Below are 19,033 nucleotides of genomic sequence, written 5' to 3'. Positions count from 1 at the left end.
GGTCTTGACACTTAGCAAGTTAGCTAGATGCATTAGCTGCTTTTAGCTAAGCTGGCAGGTACCCTTCACAAGTTGAGAGACGCCGAATGAGGGTGAGAATTGGTATCTAAATTTCTACTTGTCAAGGCCGTAATATTTTCGTATTCACACATTGCGCTGCTGTCAGTGTTAAATGTTCTTATAGAGAACGGTGTCTCTCGGATAGCTTGTAGCTTCACTGGTTAGCAGGCCTAGCTAACAACATAATGTCACTTCTGGCTGCTGCAGTTTTGGGAAGGATATCACCTTCTTCCCTTGTAGGGAATTTCCATATTAGATGGGATTCCACAACGTGTTTACATGCCGACAGAACAACAGGGACGCACCACGTTTAGTTTGTTATTGTAATGACTGATTTCAATTGAACGCATCACAACAGTGACATCACACAACACAGATAAACATGGGCTTAGATTGGCTGGGGCAAAGTCCCGCCTTCAGGGGACAGAATGACGTGAGGACGAAGAAGGAAGCATCTTCATTCCAATGAAGCGCGGGCACGAGAGCTGTGTTGGAATCTCAGCGCTGATAATCTAAACCAATTTGTACTGATCTGTTAATTATATAAATGTCTTAATCTTAACCCACATTCTCCTCATTGATTACGCACCCACTAAGGAGAACAAAGAACCGGAAGAGGGTTTGGTAAAACCCTACACCCTGCTGGCCAGTCCCAGATTATATTGCTAGCAACTCGTGTAGTGGTCGCTAAAACAAGCACGGCCGTCGGGGGCAGTTTGCCATTCATAAATCCATTGAAGGCGTATTGAGGCTTCTTTGGGGGTTATTTTAGGACCCAACTCTGGTCCTTTTTAGGACAGTGTAATCCAAAGGTGCCGCAGTGCAAGAGAAGAATATGCACTATGAGTGTGACGTATAAAACAGAACCATAGTCCGGCAGTTAATTAGTGTCTTTAAAGTGTCTTTAACTACATTGGTGTAGAATTTAAGTCACCTAAATTAAATAAATTCTGCCTTCTCTGACCAAAGCAAAGATGAAAAGCGAGTAAATCCAAGTCTATTGTCTATCCAACCGTTTTAGGTATAACTTACTACATTCTATTGCTGTCTCGCTATCTGTCCAGCCTGTACAGATCCTTCTCTCCCTCTTTACTATCTAACCTGCATACAGGTCATCATATGTCCTGTGTTTGACCTTTGCCTTGGGTCTGATGAAGTGATACTTAATGTCCTGTGTTTGACCTTTGCCTTGGGTCTGATGAAGTGATACTTAATGTCCACATGTTTGCTCCTCTGGCGATTCACAGGATTTTTTGCAAGGCGTATAGTCCCTTGATTGTCCTCAAACACTTTTGTTGTTTGCTCAAAACTGTGATCCATGTCCTTCAGTAGTTGAGTCAGATAGAGCGCTTCTTGAACAGTAGCTGCTAATGCTACATATTCTGCTTCACAGGTTGACAGTGCAACAGTTTGCTGCTTCTTTGTTTTCCATGAAACAATAGCACCGTCCTGACTTAGGCTGAAATAATAGCCTGTAGTGCTCTTTCTGTCCTCAGCATCATTGGCCCAGTCGGCATCTGAGTATCCCATCAACTCAGGCTTTGTGTCACTCTTGTGATAACACAACTCACGGTCCTTAGTCCCTTGTATGTACCTGTACACATGTTTTAAAGCGGTCATGTGCTTCTCCCTGGGATTTGACATGTACTGTGACAGTCTGCTCACAATCCAGCAGATATCTGGCCTTGTACAGGTCATGATGTAGATGAGGCTGCCCAGCATTTCTCTGTATTTTCTCTCATCTGTTTTGTCCCCTTCTGGAGTCAGATCACATTTGGTTTCACTCGGAGTGGCTCTGGCTTTACACTCAGCCATTCCAAATCTTTCCAGTATTTTCCCAATATACCTGGATTGGTTCATTTTAATAGCACCCCCTTTTTGAGTGAAATCAATTCCAATGAAATGAGAGAGATGTCCGAGGTCTTTCATTTTAAACTTACTCTTTAGTTTCTCTTTGACCTCATTTGAACACATTTCACTGCTGGCAGCCACAAGTATACCATCAACCCATACTAACAAAATCACTTTTTCTTTGTCAGACAGTTTAGTGTAAATACAGTGGTCGGCTTGACTCTGCACAAACTCATTCTCGATCAAAAACTCATGGAGCATCATGTTCCAATTCCTGCCAGACTGTTTAAGTCCGTAGATCGATTTGTTCAACTTACACACGAGTTGTACACCATTCCTTTGTTTAACCTGAAAACCTTCTGGTTGGTCCATGTACAGTTCACAGTCAATAGGTGCATGCAAGTACGCTGCCTTAACGTCCATCTGGTTTAGTGTAAGGTCATGCTGTGCAGCGAGTTGCATCAGCACACGTAGTGATGTTAAGTTAGCCGGCGGTGAGAATGTCTCTGAGTAATCAAGTCCCTCCACCTGACTGTACCCTTTTGCTACATACCTGGCTTTGTATGTCTCATTTCCATTGTCATCCTCTTTGAGAGCATAAACCCACCTTCCCCCCACTGTCTGTCTACCCTCTGGTAACGGTACAAGTGAGAAGGTGTCATTCTCTTAAAATGAAGTCATTTCATCTTTCATTGCCTCCTTCCACTTTTCTGATCCTGGTGATGTCATAGCCTCCTTAAAGGTCTGTGGCAGCCCAGCTGTAGCTCTGTAACAGTAGTCAATAGTTAACTCACTGCTCTGCACTGCACACTCATAGTCCTCTAAGTATTTAGGCTTATTTCTGGGTCTACCTGCAGCACGAGGAGTCTGTGTGTCAGGGTCTGGCTCTTCCTCCGTGTCTGAACCTTTAGGCTCTACTTTCTCCGTCTGTGATTGACGCGTTTCACTTGGTATAGTTACCCACTCTACAAAGTGATCCTCCGATTGGTCCGTGTCAGTCTGTGTCTGGCTCTCAGTCACGCTCTTTGTGAAGAATTGGACCAGTCGGTGTTTCTGAACCTTGTTTGTCTCTGGAAAATAGATCATATAAGCAGGTGAATGGCGGTCAAAACCAACAAAGATTCCCTTTCTCCCTTTTGGTTCTAACTTTTTCTTGTTGTGCTCATACACCACACACTCAGTACCAAACTTTCTCATCTTTGACAAATCTGGTCTTTTTCCTGTAAAAAGGAAATAGGGCGTCTCTCCCGTTCTTTTGCAGTAACACCTGTTCCTTATTATTGCGGCTGTCCTAGCTGCATAAGGCCACAGCTCTTTGGGTAAACCTGATTCTATCAGCATACATCTTACCATCTCAAATATTGTACGCCAATTCCTCTCCACTGTCCCATTTTGATGCGGGGAGTAAGGAGCCGATCTCTCATGTTTTATTGCATTATCCCTGAGTAATCACTGGTACTCCTCTGAAACAAACTCCGTCCCATTGTCTGATCTCAGACGTTTTACTTTACCGTAAGGTGCTGTGTCTGCGAGGAACTGCTTCGTTGTCTATTTGTACCCTTCGAATGACTCTGGGTCTGTTGGTCCACTCAGGTCTGTATGTACTAGCTCTAATGGCTTTTTAGCCCTTGCATCACTCTGCCTGTTCCTGCTTTGGGAAAATTTATCCTGTAAACAAGTTTCACATTGGTTAGGTTTGCATGTTTTATCCTGGATCTTCATACCCCTTACAACTGTTTCAAGTTTTACAATATCATCATAGTTGCAATGACCCATTATCTCATGCCAAGTTTTCAGATCAAAAGAAACATTGCAGGTGTCCTCGCTGCTTTCATCTTTTTCTGTTACAGTGTCCACATAGTACAGTCTGTCTTTTACCTTCATTTTGCATGTTGTGCCATCAGGAAAGATCATTTTGTTGTCATCTTTCTCAAAATTGAATCTCGCTCCTTTAGAAGCTACAGCTTCCACAGAGAGGATGTTCTGTGAATATCCTGGGATCAGGAGGGCATTGGTGAGCTTGACACTCACCACCTTTCTGTTGCTGTCAATCAGCTTGATCCGCGCATCCCCCTTTTTCTGGACGCTGCCGGTCGTCCGTGTCCCATCCGCCAGCTGCATGATGTGGTTCCTCGGCCTGAAGGTCTCATCGAATCTGATGAAGGCTCGCTCGTCGGTCACGATGTGGGAAGAGGCACCGCTGTCCACGAGAAGTCCCTGCTGTCGCGTGGCATGGGGCCTCCATTCGCTCCCCTGGAACGCGCATGTTTCCTCTTCTTCCTTCGCGGGTCTGGAGCCATCTTTATCCCGATGATAACCTTGTCCAGTGTCTGCAATGGTGGCCACTTTATTGCTGTTATGTGGACCTGCCCATCTTCTCTGCGTCTTCTTTTCTTTATTTCTGCAATCTCTTACTTTATGCCCCACTTTATCACAAATAAAGCACTTTCCGTTGAAGACATATTTTTTCTCCTTCTCGTTACACTTTGATCTGGGCGTTTTGTAATTAGCCGTCATTACTTCATCAGCCCGGGGTCTGCTACGGTAGCGCGGTGAGCATTCAAATCTTCTCAACCTCGTTTTGAACTCAGAGAAGGTTAGCACTTCACTTGTTTGTGTAACATGTACAGAAAACGGATTGTATTCATCTGTGAGTCCTTTTAGCACCATTGCCAACCTTAGCCCAACTGATTCCGAAACGGTGTCAAGTCGGGGCATTTTGCGTTGACGGTGGCACCACCGGCTTGACCCCCAGATTACTTTTTTTTCGGGGTACGCTAAAAATCGGGGGGCGACCCCCCCGCGTCCGGGGCGGCCCCAGCTACGATCGTGGGGGGTCGCCCCCCCCGCAACGCGCCCCCCCCGGATGGGGGGCCCCCTCAAAATCTATGGGGTTAATGGACAGTTCCGGCTTTCCGACACCAGGGGGAGCATGTGAGGGGGGGTCCCCACTGTCCAAATGGTCCGCAGGTTGTCAACTTACCTCCATCAATGGCTTTTGATGGGGGGGTCTTTTGGGGGGGTCCAAGGTGTCGCAAAGGTATATATTTTGGCAACTTACCTAATGTGTGCCAAATCAATAGGGGTCGGTGGGGGGGTCACTTGGGGGGGTCACTTTGGGGTGGGGGGGTCACTCCGGGGGGGGGTCCAAGGTGTCAGAAAGGTATATATTTTGGCAACTTACCTAATGTGTGCCAAATCAATGGGGGTTGGTGGGGGGGTCACTTGGGGGGGTCACTTTGGGGTGGGGGGGTCACTCCGGGGGGGGGTCCAAGGTGTCAAAAAGGTACATATTTTGGCAACTTACCTAATGTGTGCCAAATCAATGGGGGTTGGTGGAGTGGTCACTTGGGGGGTCACTTTGGGGAGGGGGGGTCACATGGGGGGGGGGTCCCAAGGTGTCAAAAAGGTACATTTTTTGGCAACTTACCTAATGTGTGCCAAATCAATGGGGGTTGGTGGAGGGGTCACTTGGGGGGGTCGCGGGGGGTCACTTGCTGGGGGTCACTTTGGCGGGGGGGGTCCAAGGTGTCATTTAGGTACATTTTTTGGCAACTTACCGAATGTGTCAAATAAAAGGGTCTTGCTGGGGGGTCTTTGCCAATGAGTACCAGGACAAACTTTATATGAATCAGCATCAGCAAATCGAGCCGAATCCAATGGTACCAGTCCCGTGGCTCTACGACAAAGCGTTATATAACCGTAACGGGAGTGTAGTAGCGCCTTATTAAAGCCCCCCTTTGACCCCCGGGGGCAAACGAGGCGCCGGTTAGCATCTCCTAATTGAGACGGACGCAACGGTACCTGTCTTGTCACGGTACGACGCCGCACGGCTGCGTGGCGTGTGAAAAACCTTAACGGAAGGTATTAATTCGCTATTAAAGCTGGCCTTTGACCCCACGGGCAAACAAGGGGTCAGTTAACATCTCCTCGTTCAGACGGACGCAACGGTACCTGTCTTCTCACGGTACGACGCCGCACGGCTGCGTGGCGTGTGAAAAACCTTAACGGAAGGTTTTCATTCGCTATTAAAGGTCACCTTTGACCCCGCGGGCAAACAAGGGGTCAGTTAGCATCTCCTCATCGAGACGGACGCAACGGTACCAGGCACTAAGGGCTACGACCTTCCTGTCAGCCGTGAGAAGCGTTTGAACTTGGTCTTCATGCACCCAGAGCTAAGAGCTGCTCTCTCTGGCTGCAGCGGTCAGCATGTTTACCCCTCTGGGGGGCTGACCTTTAGTGATTTTGACTTGGCTTGGGGGGGGATACAATGTAGAGACCGAGCCGATTCCAACGAGCCCGGGGTCAAAGCTGTGCGACCTTCCTGTGAGCCGTGAAAAATGGGAGAGTTTTTGCTTTTCGGCTAATCAGACAGAAATCCGTGCAGCTGCCAGGTCAAAAGGCCCAGTGAACACACAGGCTTCATGATAATGATGAATATACTTATTAGACAGACTGTAGAGTACAAGTACAGTCACACATGAGCAAGTATTGCAGTACAAGTACAGGCAGGTCATGACACTGTAGGAACCAAACGCTCCTCTCTCTGGCTGCAGGGGTCAGCACGTTCACCTCTCTGGGGGGCTGACCTTTAGGGATTTTGACTTGGCTTGGGGGGGGATACAATGTAGAGACCGAGCCGATTCCAACGAGCCCGGCCTCAAAGCTGTGCGACCTTCCTGTGAGCCGTGAAAAATGGGAGAGTTTTTGCTTTTCGGCTGATCAGTCACAAATCCGTGCAGCTGCCAGGTCAAAAGGCCCAGTGAACACACAGGCTTCATGATAATGATGAATATACTTATTAGATAGACTGTAGAGTACATGTACAGTCACACATGAGCAAGTATTGCAGTACAAGTACAGGCAGGTAGGAACACTGTAGGAACCAAACATGCAGACAGCAGAGAGCAGCTTTCTCTGGCTGCAGCGGTCAGCATGTTCACCCCTCTGGGGGGCTGACCTTTAGGGATTTTGACTTGGCTTGGGGGGGGATACAATGTAGAGACCGAGCCGATTCCAACGAGCCCGGGGTCAAAGCTGTGCGACCTTCCTGTGAGCCGTGAAAAATGGGAGAGTTTTTGCTTTTCGGCCTGTTCACAAATCCATGCATGCAGCACCTCGCTCGCAAGGCCGAGTGAACAGACAGGCCGTACATGCAGGTCATGACCCTGCAGGAACCAAACATGACTTTAGGTGTGTTCTCCTGTCTGTCAGGCATCCAGTGACACCTGGCTTTACATCCTGCCTGCATGGGAACTGACCCTAACAGGCCTGTCAATCACCCCGTGAGCAAAGCACTGTTCTTTGCCTGTATGGTTTTGATCAGGGTTCCACTTTATTAACTAGTACTGGGACAAACAAGGTGTCAATCCGCATCAGCAGATCGAGCCGAATCCAACAAGACCAAGCATGACTTACTACGACCTTCCTGTCAGCCGTGAGAAGCGTTTGAACTTGGTCTTCATGCACCCAGAGCTAAGAGCTGCTCTCTCTGGCTGCAGCGGTCAGCATGTTCACCTCTCTGGGGGGCTGACCTTTAGGGATTTTGACTTGGCTTGGGGGGGGATACAATGTAGAGACCGAGCCGATTCCAACGAGCCCGGCCTCAAAGCTGTGCGACCTTCCTGTGAGCCGTGAAAAATGGGAGAGTTTTTGCTTTTTGGCTGATCACAAATCCATGCATGCAGCACCTCGCTCGCAAGGCCGAGTGAACAGACAGGCCGTACATGCAGGTCATGACCCTGCAGGAACCAAACATGACTTTAGGTGTGTTCTCCTGTCTGTCAGGCATCCAGTGACACCTGGCTTTACATCCTGCCTGCATGGGAACTGACCCTAACAGGCCTGTCAATCACCCGCTAGCAAAGCACTGTTCTTTGCCTGTATGGTTTTGATCAGGGTTCCACTTTATTAACTTGTACCAGGAAAACAAGGTGTCAATCCGCATCAGCAGATCGAGCCGAATCCAACAAGACCCAGCATGACTTCCTACGACCTTCCTGTCAGCCGTGAGAAGCGTTTGAACCTGGTCTTCATGCACCCAGAGCTAAGAGCTGCTCTCTCTGGCTGCAGCGGTCAGCACGTTCACCCCTCTGGGGGGCTGACCTTTAGGGATTTTGACTTGGCTTGGGGGGGGATACAATGTAGAGACCGAGCCGATTCCAACGAGCCCGGGGTCAAAGCTGTGCGACCTTCCTGTGAGCCGTGAAAAATGGGAGAGTTTTTGCTTTTCGGCTGATCAGTCACAAATCCGTGCAGCTGCCAGGTCAAAAGGCCCAGTGAACACACAGGCTTCATGATAATGATGAATATACTTATTAGACAGACTGTAGAGTACAAGTACAGTCACACATGAGCAAGTATTGCAGTACAAGTACAGGCAGTTCATGACACGGGAGGAACCAAACATGCAGACAGCAGAGAGCTCCTTTCTCTGGCTGCAGCGGTCAGCATGTTCACCCCTCTGGGGGGCTGACCTTTAGGGATTTTGACTTGGCTTGGGGGGGGATACAATGTAGAGACCGAGCCGATTCCAACGAGCCCGGCCTCAAAGCTGTGCGACCTTCCTGTGAGCCGTGAAAAATGGGAGAGTTTTTGCTTTTCGGCTGATCGGACAGAAATCCATGCAGCTGCCAGGTCAAAAGGCCCAGTGATCACACAGGCTTCATGATAATGATGAATATACTTATTAGATAGACTGTAGAGTACAAGTACAGTCACACATGAGCAAGTATTGCAGTACAAGTACAGGCAGCTCATGACACTGGAGGAACCAAACGCTCCTCTCTCTGGCTGCAGGGGTCAGCATGTTCACCCCTCTGGGGGGCTGACCTTTAGGGATTTTGACTTGGCTTGGGGGGGGATACAATGTAGAGACCGAGCCGATTCCAACGAGCCCGGGGTCAAAGCTGTGCGACCTTCCTGTGAGCCGTGAAAAATGGGAGAGTTTTTGCTTTTCGGCTAATCAGACAGAAATCCGTGCAGCTGCCAGGTCAAAAGGCCCAGTGAACACACAGGCTTCATGATAATGATGAATATACTTATTAGATAGACTGTAGAGTACATGTACAGTCACACATGAGCTTGTATTGCAGTACAAGTACAGGCAGATCATGACACTGGAGGAACCAAACGCTCCTCTCTCTGGCTGCAGCGGTCAGCACGTTCACCCCTCTGGGGGGCTGACCTTTAGGGATTTTGACTTGGCTTGGGGGGGGATACAATGTAGAGACCGAGCCGATTCCAACGAGCCCGGCCTCGAAGCTGTGCGACCTTCCTGTGAGCCGTGAAAAATGGGAGAGTTTTTGCTTTTTGGCCTGATGCAGCCGGGTCAAAGGCAGAGTGAACAGACAGGCTTTACATGCAGGTCATGACCCTGCAGGTCAAACTGCACATCATACAGCATCAGCGGATCGAGGGGAATCCAACGGTAGCACTCCCGTGTCGCTACGACGCAGCCCGGCCGCGCGGCGGGCGAAAACCGGGAATGCTAAGGCTTTTGGCCTAGCGCTCTCCCAGGTCACCCCGCGCTTTTAAAACGCGTACCGGGGAAAACAGCACATCAAACCACATCAGCGGAAAGAGACGAATCCGACGGTGGCGGCCACGTGTCTGTACGACAAGGCACGGCCGCGCGGCGGGGAAAAAAGTGAAGGTAGCATAGCGTGGCGTTTTAGCACGTGACCTCCCTCTGATTTCGGGGCCAAACGAGGCATCGGCTGACATCTGCTCGTCGAGCCGGATCCAGCGGTGCCGGTGTGCTTTCACGTGAGAGGGACCATGTCGACGTGCCCTCAAAATGTCTGTTTTCCCCTCAAATACGGCCTCCCACCCCCTTTGACCTCGCAGCGCGCAGTCTGCTTTCTGGGCCTCATTTGACTTCCCATGCAGCTGCCGGCCTGGAAACAGCACCGGGGCATCTCCCTGAGGTGTAGAATCAGAATCTGGAGGAAGCGTGTTGCTAGCCCCTCCCACACAGGAAGTAGCCTTCCCTACGGGCCAGTGCCCCCAAACTCTGGATTCCGGTTCGGGGGCGTCAGCCGAGGGCCTCCTGAAAGGGTCAAGTCGTTTGGTGCTACGGGGGCCGAGAGACGCGGCCCCAAAGGTCGCCAAATCCCACCCAAAACGGCCCGCCACGGGCAAACCGCAAGGCCGAGAGAGGTCAAACCAGTGCACAACCACTCCACCTTGAGCAGAGAATAACATATAAAAAATTCAGCCCAATCGCTCCAGAGGAAAGATTGATCATAACCCTGGGATCCACCAAAAAAGGCTGGCTGAGTCTGGTGTGACCTGACACCATCCACAGGTGGCCGGTTGACCCGGGCACCGAAACTTTTCAAACACGTCCCCCAATTCTCATGCAGGGTACCCCAGGAACGCGTCCTGTCGATTTCAGCTGTCTGAGTGTCACGGTATGGGAGCTGCGGGCCCGACCCCACAGGGGTCATGTGTGAGGAAGCCTGGCGCGGGCCCTTCCAGTACGGGAAGGGCCCTTCGCAGAGGGCCAGCTCCACCAAACTCTGGATTCTGGTTCAGAGGCGGCAGACGAGGGCTCCCTGAAAGTTTGAACCCGGTCGGAGCTACGGGGGCCGAGTTTAGCGGGTCCTGTGGGATGAAAAACTTCAAAGAGCAACGCCCCGCCACGGGCAAACGAAAAGGCCGAGAGGGGTCAAACCACCTCAGACCCGGTCGTCCTCCGGGTCAGAATAACATATTAAAATTTCAGCCCAATCGCTCCAGAGGAAACAGAGGTGAGGCAGTGGGTCCACTGCGGCTTCACCTCTGACCTCAGACTGTCAGGAAGTGTCGTTTTGACCCGCCGTGCTCAAAGGTCACGTGAAACGCATGACACGTGTGGTCGGAGTGATTGTGTGAACTGTCAGGTATCCGTTGACACCAAGCACGACCTTCTGGGTGCCCGGGAAGTGACCCCACGGGCCCCTTAATGACCCCCCCTCGCGCTGTAAATCTACCCGCCGCGCAGTGCACCTTTCTGGGCATGGCTTTGAGCAGTGTGCCCCTGTCCGTTTGGGAGGGAAGGTTCCGTTTCCCGAGGGCGAAACGGGACAAACAACACATCAAAACGCATCAGCGGACCGAGACGAATCCAACGGTGGTGGTCCCGTGTCGCTACGACCAGGCACGGCCTCGTGACGTGCAAAAAACCGAAACGGAAGGTCTGAAAACAACAAATATAATTTTAATAATATTATTAAATAGGCCTAATAAAGTAGTTATAATAAGTAAACATTAGAAGAAAGACAAATACATAAATTGGGGACCTTTATTTTTTTTTACATTGTTTTTCAGAGTTAAAGAGCCCTGTCAGCAGCTGTGGGGGCTTTTCACACCCTTAACGAGCGGCACATTCCATTCTCTGTCCTTCCACCCCTCCCCCACAGCCTCTCAGGGGCCAGCACTCTTCTTGGAAAAGGGTTGTTGGTGGGGGGATAGAGTGGGGAGGTCATGTGGGGGGGTCACGTGGGGAGGGGTCAGGTGGTTCCCAATAGGTCAATATCCTGCCAACTTACCTAATATTTGCCAAACCAATGGGGCTTGGTGGTGGAGGTCACGTGGGGGGTGCCACGTGTGTCATAAAGGTCAATAGATTGCCCACTTACCACATGTCTCACAAATCAATGGGTCTTGGTGGGGGGGTCACTTGGGGGGCGGTCAGAAAGGTCAATATCATGCCAACTTACCTAATATTTGCCAAACCAATGGGGCTTGGTGGTGGGGGTCACGTGGGGGGTGCCACGTGTGTCATAAAGGTCAATATATTGCCCACTTACCTCATATACCCAAATCAATGGGTCTTGGTGGGGGGGTCACTTGGGGGGCGGTCCAAAAGGTCAATATCTTGCCCACTTACCTCATATATGCCAAATCAATGGGTCTTGGTTGGGGGGTCACTCGGGGGGCGGGCCTTGGTCCAAAAGGTCAATATCTTGCCCACTTACCTCATATACCCAAATCAATGGGTCTTGGTGGGGGGGTCACTTGGGGGGCGGTCCAAAAGGTCAATATCTTGCCCACTTACCTCATATATGCCAAATCAATGGGTCTTGGTTGGGGGGTCACTCGGGGGGGGGGGCTTGGTCCAAAGGGTCGATAACTTGCCCACTTACCACATGTCTCAGAAATCGACTGCTGTCCAAAGGGTCGATAACTTGCCCACTTACCACATGTCTCAGAAATCGACTGCTGTCCAAAGGGTCGATAACTTCCCCACTTACCACATGTGTCCAAAGGGTCGATAACTTGCCCACTTACCAAATGTGTCCAAAGGGTCGATAACTTGCCCACTTACCACATGTGTTCAAAATGAATGGGTGTCCAAAGGAAGGATAACTTGCCCACTTACCACATGTGTTCAAAATGAATGGGTGTCCAAAGGGAGGATAACTTGCCCACTTACCACATGTGTTCAAAATGAATGGGTGTCCAAAGGTTCGATAACTTGCCCACTTACCACATGTCTCAGAAATCGACCGCTGTCCAAAGGGTCGATAACTTGCCCACTTACCACATGTGTCCAAAATGAATGGGTGTCCAAAGGGTCGATAACTTGCCCACTTACCACATGTCTCAGAAATCGATCGCTGTCCAAAGGGTCGATAACTTGCCCACTTACCACATGTCTCAGAAATCGACTGCTGTCCAAAGGGTCGATAAGTTGCCCACTTACCACATGTGTCCCAAATGAATGGGGGACCAAATGAATGGGTGTCCAAAGGGTCGATAACTTGCCCACTTACCACATGTCTCAGAAATTGATCGCTGTCCAAAGGGTCGATAACTTGCCCACTTACCACATGTGTTCAAAATGAATGGGTGTCCAAAGGGTCGATAACTTGCCCACTTACCACATGTGTTCAAAATGAATGGGTATCCAAAGGGAGGATAACTTGCCCACTTACCACATGTGTTCAAAATGAATGGGTGTCCAAAGGGTCGATAACTTGCCCACTTACCACATGTCTCAGAAATCGACCGCTGTCCAAAGGGTCGATAACTTGCCCACTTACCACATGTGTCCAAAATGAATGGGTGTCCAAAGGGTCGATAACTTGCCCACTTACCACATGTCTCAGAAATCGACTGCTGTCCAAAGGGTCGATAACTTGCCCACTTACCACATGTGTCCCAAATGAATGGGGGACCAAATGAATGGGTGTCCAAAGGGTCAATAACTTGCCCACTTACCACATGTCTCAAAAATTGAGCGGTGTCCAAAGGGTCGATAACTTGCCCACTTACCACATGTGTCCAAACTGAATGGGTACCCCAAGGGCCACCAAATGAATGGGTGTCCAAAGGGTCAATAACATGCCCACTTACCACATGTGTTCAAAATGAATGGGTGTCCAAAGGGTCGATAACTTGCCCACTTACCACATGTGTTCAAAATGAATGGGTATCCAAAGGGAGGATAACTTGCCCACTTACCACATGTGTTCAAAATGAATGGGTGTCCAAAGGGTCGATAACTTGCCCACTTACCACATGTCTCAGAAATCGACCGCTGTCCAAAGGGTCGATAACTTGCCCACTTACCACATGTGTCCAAAGGGTCGATAACTTGCCCACTTACCACATGTCTCAGAAATCGACTGCTGTCCAAAGGGTCGATAACTTGCCCACTTACCACATGTCTCAGAAATCGACTGCTGTCCAAAGGGTCGATAACTTGCCCACTTACCACATGTCTCAGAAATCGACTGCTGTCCAAAGGGTCGATAACTTGCCCACTTACCACATGTGTCCCAAATGAATGGGGGACCAAATGAATGGGTGTCCAAAGGGTCAATAACTTGCCCACTTACCACATGTCTCAAAAATTGAGCGGTGTCCAAAGGGTCGATAACTTGCCCACTTACCACATGTGTCCAAACTGAATGGGTACCCCAAGGGCCACCAAATGAATGGGTGTCCAAAGGGTCAATAACTTGCCCACTTACCACATGTGTTCAAAATGAATGGGTGTCCAAAGGGTCGATAACTTGCCCACTTACCACATGTCTCAGAAATCGACCGCTGTCCAAAGGGTCGATAACTTGCCCACTTACCACATGTGTCCAAAGGGTCGATAACTTGCCCACTTACCAAATGTGTCCAAAGGGTCGATAACTTGCCCACTTACCACATGTGTTCAAAATGAATGGGTATCCAAAGGGAGGATAACTTGCCCACTTACCACATGTGTTCAAAATGAATGGGTGTCCAAAGGGTCGATAACTTGCCCACTTACCACATGTCTCAGAAATCGACCGCTGTCCAAAGGGTCGATAACTTGCCCACTTACCACATGTGTCCAAAATGAATGGGTGTCCAAAGGGTCGATAACTTGCCCACTTACCACATGTCTCAGAAATCGACTGCTGTCCAAAGGGTCGATAACTTGCCCACTTACCACATGTCTCAGAAATCGACTGCTGTCCAAAGGGTCGATAAGTTGCCCACTTACCACATGTGTCCCAAATGAATGGGGGACCAAATGAATGGGTGTCCAAAGGGTCAATAACTTGCCCACTTACCACATGTCACAAAAATTGAGCGGTGTCCAAAGGGTCGATAACTTGCCCACTTACCACATGTGTCCAAACTGAATGGGTACCCCAAGGGCCACCAAATGAATGGGTGTCCAAAGGGTCAATAACATGCCCACTTACCACATGTGTTCAAAATGAATGGGTGTCCAAAGGGTCGATAACTTGCCCACTTACCACATGTGTTCAAAATGAATGGGTATCCAAAGGGAGGATAACTTGCCCACTTACCACATGTGTTCAAAATGAATGGGTGTCCAAAGGGTCGATAACTTGCCCACTTACCACATGTCTCAGAAATCGACCGCTGTCCAAAGGGTCGATAACTTGCCCACTTACCACATGTGTCCAAAGGGTCGATAACTTGCCCACTTACCACATGTCTCAGAAATCGACTGCTGTCCAAAGGGTCGATAACTTGCCCACTTACCACATGTCTCAGAAATCGACTGCTGTCCAAAGGGTCGATAACTTGCCCACTTACCACATGTCTCAGAAATCGACTGCTGTCCAAAGGGTCGATAACTTGCCCACTTACCACATGTCTCAGAAATCGACTGCTGTCCAAAGGGTCGATAACTTGCCCACTTACCACATGTGTCCCAAATGAATGGGGGACCAAATGAATGGGTGTCCAAAGGGTCAATAACTTGCCCACTTACCACATGTCTCAAAAATTGAGCGGTGTCCAAAGGGTCGATAACTTGCCCACTTACCACATGTGTCCAAACTGAATGGGTACCCCAAGGGCCACCAAATGAATGGGTGTCCAAAGGGTCAATAACTTGCCCACTTACCACATGTGTTCAAAATGAATGGGTGTCCAAAGGGTCGATAACTTGCCCACTTACCACATGTCTCAGAAATCGACCGCTGTCCAAAGGGTCGATAACTTGCCCACTTACCACATGTGTCCAAAGGGTCGATAACTTGCCCACTTACCAAATGTGTCCAAAGGGTCGATAACTTGCCCACTTACCACATGTGTTCAAAATGAATGGGTATCCAAAGGGAGGATAACTTGCCCACTTACCACATGTGTTCAAAATGAATGGGTGTCCAAAGGGTCGATAACTTGCCCACTTACCACATGTCTCAGAAATCGACCGCTGTCCAAAGGGTCGATAACTTGCCCACTTACCACATGTGTCCAAAATGAATGGGTGTCCAAAGGGTCGATAACTTGCCCACTTACCACATGTCTCAGAAATCGACTGCTGTCCAAAGGGTCGATAACTTGCCCACTTACCACATGTCTCAGAAATCGACTGCTGTCCAAAGGGTCGATAAGTTGCCCACTTACCACATGTGTCCCAAATGAATGGGGGACCAAATGAATGGGTGTCCAAAGGGTCGATAACTTGCCCACTTACCACATGGCTCAGAAATCGACCACTGTCCAAAGGGTCGATAACTTGCCCACTTACCACATGTCTCAGAAATCGATCGCTGTCCAAAGGGTCGATAAGTTGCCCACTTACCACATGTGTCCCAAATGAATGGGGGACCAAATGAATGGGTGTCCAAAGGGTCGATAACTTGTCCACTTACCACATGTCTCAGAAATCGATCGCTGTCCATAGGGTAGATAACTTGCCCACTTACCCCCAAGTGACCCCCCCCACCAAGACCCATCGATTTGGGTATATGAGGTAAGTGGGCAAGATATTGACCTTTTGGACCGCCCCCCCAAGACCCATTGATTTGGCATATATGAGGTAAGTGGGCAAGATATTGACCTTTTGGACAAAGCCCCCCCCCCCCGAGTGACCCCCCAACCAAGACCCATTGATTTGACATATATGAGGTAAGTGGGCAAGATATTGACCTTTTGGACAAAGCCCCCCCCCCCCGAGTGACCCCCCAACCAAGACCCATTGATTTGACATATATGAGGTAAGTGGGCAAGATATTGACCTTTTGGACAAAGGGCCCCCCCCCGAGTGACCCCCCAACCAAGACCCATTGATTTGACATATATGAGGTAAGTGGGCAATATATTGACCTTTTGGACCAAGGGGGCCCCCCCCGAGTGACCCCCCAACCAAGACCCATTGATTTGGCATACATGAGGTAAGTGGACAGTTTACTTTACCTTTGTACAGCTGGGACCCCCCCCCCGCAAAGATTTCGCCCATATGAGGTAAGTGGTCAGTTTAAGGACCTATTGTCCCCCCCCCCCATGAAAAAAGAGAAAACGAGCTTTTGGTGCCACCTAGTGTATTTTTCATGACAGCGCAATAGGGGCGTCATTTGCGTGCAGGATACATTGCAAATTGACGTCGAGAAGTCCGACGGAGGCTCAGGCAGCCCTTCGCCTCAATACGGGTTCAATTGGCAACCTACGGCCATTCATTTTTTGTCCAAAACCCCCCTGGTGAGCTTACCACCAAAAGTGCATCGCTGAGGGTCTCTTTAGCTCTGTTTAATGCGGCCACTATCTTCTCCACACGTGCTAGATAGTCCGCTAGCTCTTCACCGTCAGCCATTAGCATATTGGTTAGCTCTGTGTACAGCCCGACAATTCGCGGCTTTTCTTCTGACTCAAAATGACGCCTCAATATTTCTAGGCTTCTCTTGCCATCATCCGGCGCTTCATAGAGGATTAGCACAAGTGTCTTGTCGTCCAAACAACCACACAGTTCTGCGTATGCTAGTTTGTTTTTCCTACCCGTCTCGGCAACTTCATGTGCGTTAGCTCCTGCCGCTAGCCCACATCCAAGGATAGCGTCTTTGAGGTGGATGGTTTTCAAGTACACTAAAAACCTTGCCTCCCATATATGGTAGCGTGACTCGTCTCCGTCGAAGCGTGGCGGTAGCCCCCGTCCGTGCACCGCCGTACCTAGCCTGGGCCCATAACCTGTTGGCTCTTCTGTAGCAGCTCTCTGGTTATTTGCTTCTTCCATTCCTGGTGAAGACAGCTTCCAGTACTTCGCTTCGTCGTCTCAGCACATACGACACAGGAGACACGTAAATCACTTTACTTTGGTACACCCTCTCTGTGCTCCGCTCATCCAGCACCAACTTGCACAGGGAGGTTCCGCCTTTATTCACTGAACACAACAGAGCGTAACCTTCCGCCCAACTCAGCCGTGGCAAGTAGTGCCAACCTAAACACACATTAATAGTGGCAAACATCGCTCTCAACAGTCTCCTTCAATCACGAACACGGGCTTTACTCACATCAGCGTTATGGACAACACCTTGAAAAACAAGTTCCTGGACAGGAAGCAGCGTCATCAGAAGCGACGCTCGCATCCCAAGCAGTTGCTTCGTGCGTGATGTCACCTCAGGTGGGGTTTGGTGACCCTCCCCATCATGGCCTGGACGTGCTGGGCCTCGCACACCCACAGACTCAGGTCCACCGCCAGCGTCTGTCCGCTCAAACCGAAGAGCAGAACCGACTCGCGAGCCGGTTCGATAATGGACCACAGGGCGTGGACACCCATAACGACCGCAAAATGCGTTTGGACGGAATTTCACGCAGCATCGAACAGAAAACAACGTATATGTTTATAATAAATGGATGAAACCATTAAAAACATTTTTTTCTAAATGTAAGACAGATAGCTGCGTCTAATACTTCAAATAAACAAGGTGGGAAGAAAGGAGACGATCGTACGATGTCGCTCGGTGCCGGACATTTTCAACCTATTACGTCACATAAAGGCCAGCCAGGACATATTTGTATTCTTTTTTTAATAAAGTTTTATTTCAAAACGAATAGTATACAGTATACAAAGCACGTATAACGACTACATAACAATTGTCAGGGGGTAATATGCAACAACATTTCATACATTCTATCACTTTGTAGGTGATACAGATATTTAAAGTTTCTGAAGTCTATTTGATCCGCTAGCCAGGACATGTTGCTATGGATACAAGGCTGCTGTCGTCAGACAAGCGACGCTTTTGAGAAAATATAAAATAAAAAAGAAAATATTGTTTACAATATAATATTGTTGATCCATCCATCCATCCATTATCTTCCGCTTATCCGGGGCCGGGTCGCGGGGGCAGCAGCCTAAGCAGGGAAACCCAGACTTCCCTCTCCCCGGCCACTTCCTCTAGCTCTTCCGGGGGAATCCCGAGGCGTTCCCAGGCCAGCCGAGAGACATAGTCTCTCCAGCGTGTCCTGGGTCTTCCCCGTGGTCTTCTCCCGGTGGGACGTGCCCTGAACACCTCACCAGGGAGGCGTTCAGGAGGCATCCTAAATAGGTGTCCGAGCCACCTCATCTGACCCCTCTCAACGTGGAGGAGCAGCGGCTGTACTCCGAGCTCCTCCCGGATGACTGAGCTTCTCACCCTATCTCTAAGGGAGAGCCCAGCCACCCTACGGAGGAAGCTCATTTCAGCCGCTTGTACCCGGGATCTCGTTCTTTCGGTCACTACCCAAAGCTCGTGACCATAGGTGAGGGTAGGAACGAAGATCGACCGGTAAATCGAGAGCTTCGCCTTTTGACTCAGCTCTCTCTTCACCATGACGGATCTGTGCAGAGTCCGCATGACTGCAGACGCTGCACCGATCCGTCTGTTGATCTCTCGCTCCATTCTTCCCTCACTCGTGA

General features: G+C 49.6%; 1 protein-coding gene across 1 annotated transcript in view; it reads right to left on the bottom strand.

Moving 5' to 3' along the window:
* Positions 1–17,911, bottom strand: part of LOC137915674 (flap endonuclease GEN homolog 1-like) — a 33,855-nt gene extending 15,944 nt beyond the window's left edge. Inside the window, 1 exon segment of the mRNA XM_068758820.1 lies at positions 17,751–17,911. Within this exon segment, the coding sequence (XP_068614921.1) occupies positions 17,751–17,911 (161 nt within the window).
* Positions 17,912–19,033: the final 1,122 nt, after the last annotated feature.

This window comes from Brachionichthys hirsutus, unplaced genomic scaffold, assembly GCF_040956055.1.
Source record: "Brachionichthys hirsutus isolate HB-005 unplaced genomic scaffold, CSIRO-AGI_Bhir_v1 contig_1096, whole genome shotgun sequence".
NCBI classification, from domain to species: domain Eukaryota; kingdom Metazoa; phylum Chordata; class Actinopteri; order Lophiiformes; family Brachionichthyidae; genus Brachionichthys; species Brachionichthys hirsutus.
Note: the sequence above shows the minus strand (reverse complement) of the source record. Positions and strands in the feature narration are given on the sequence as shown.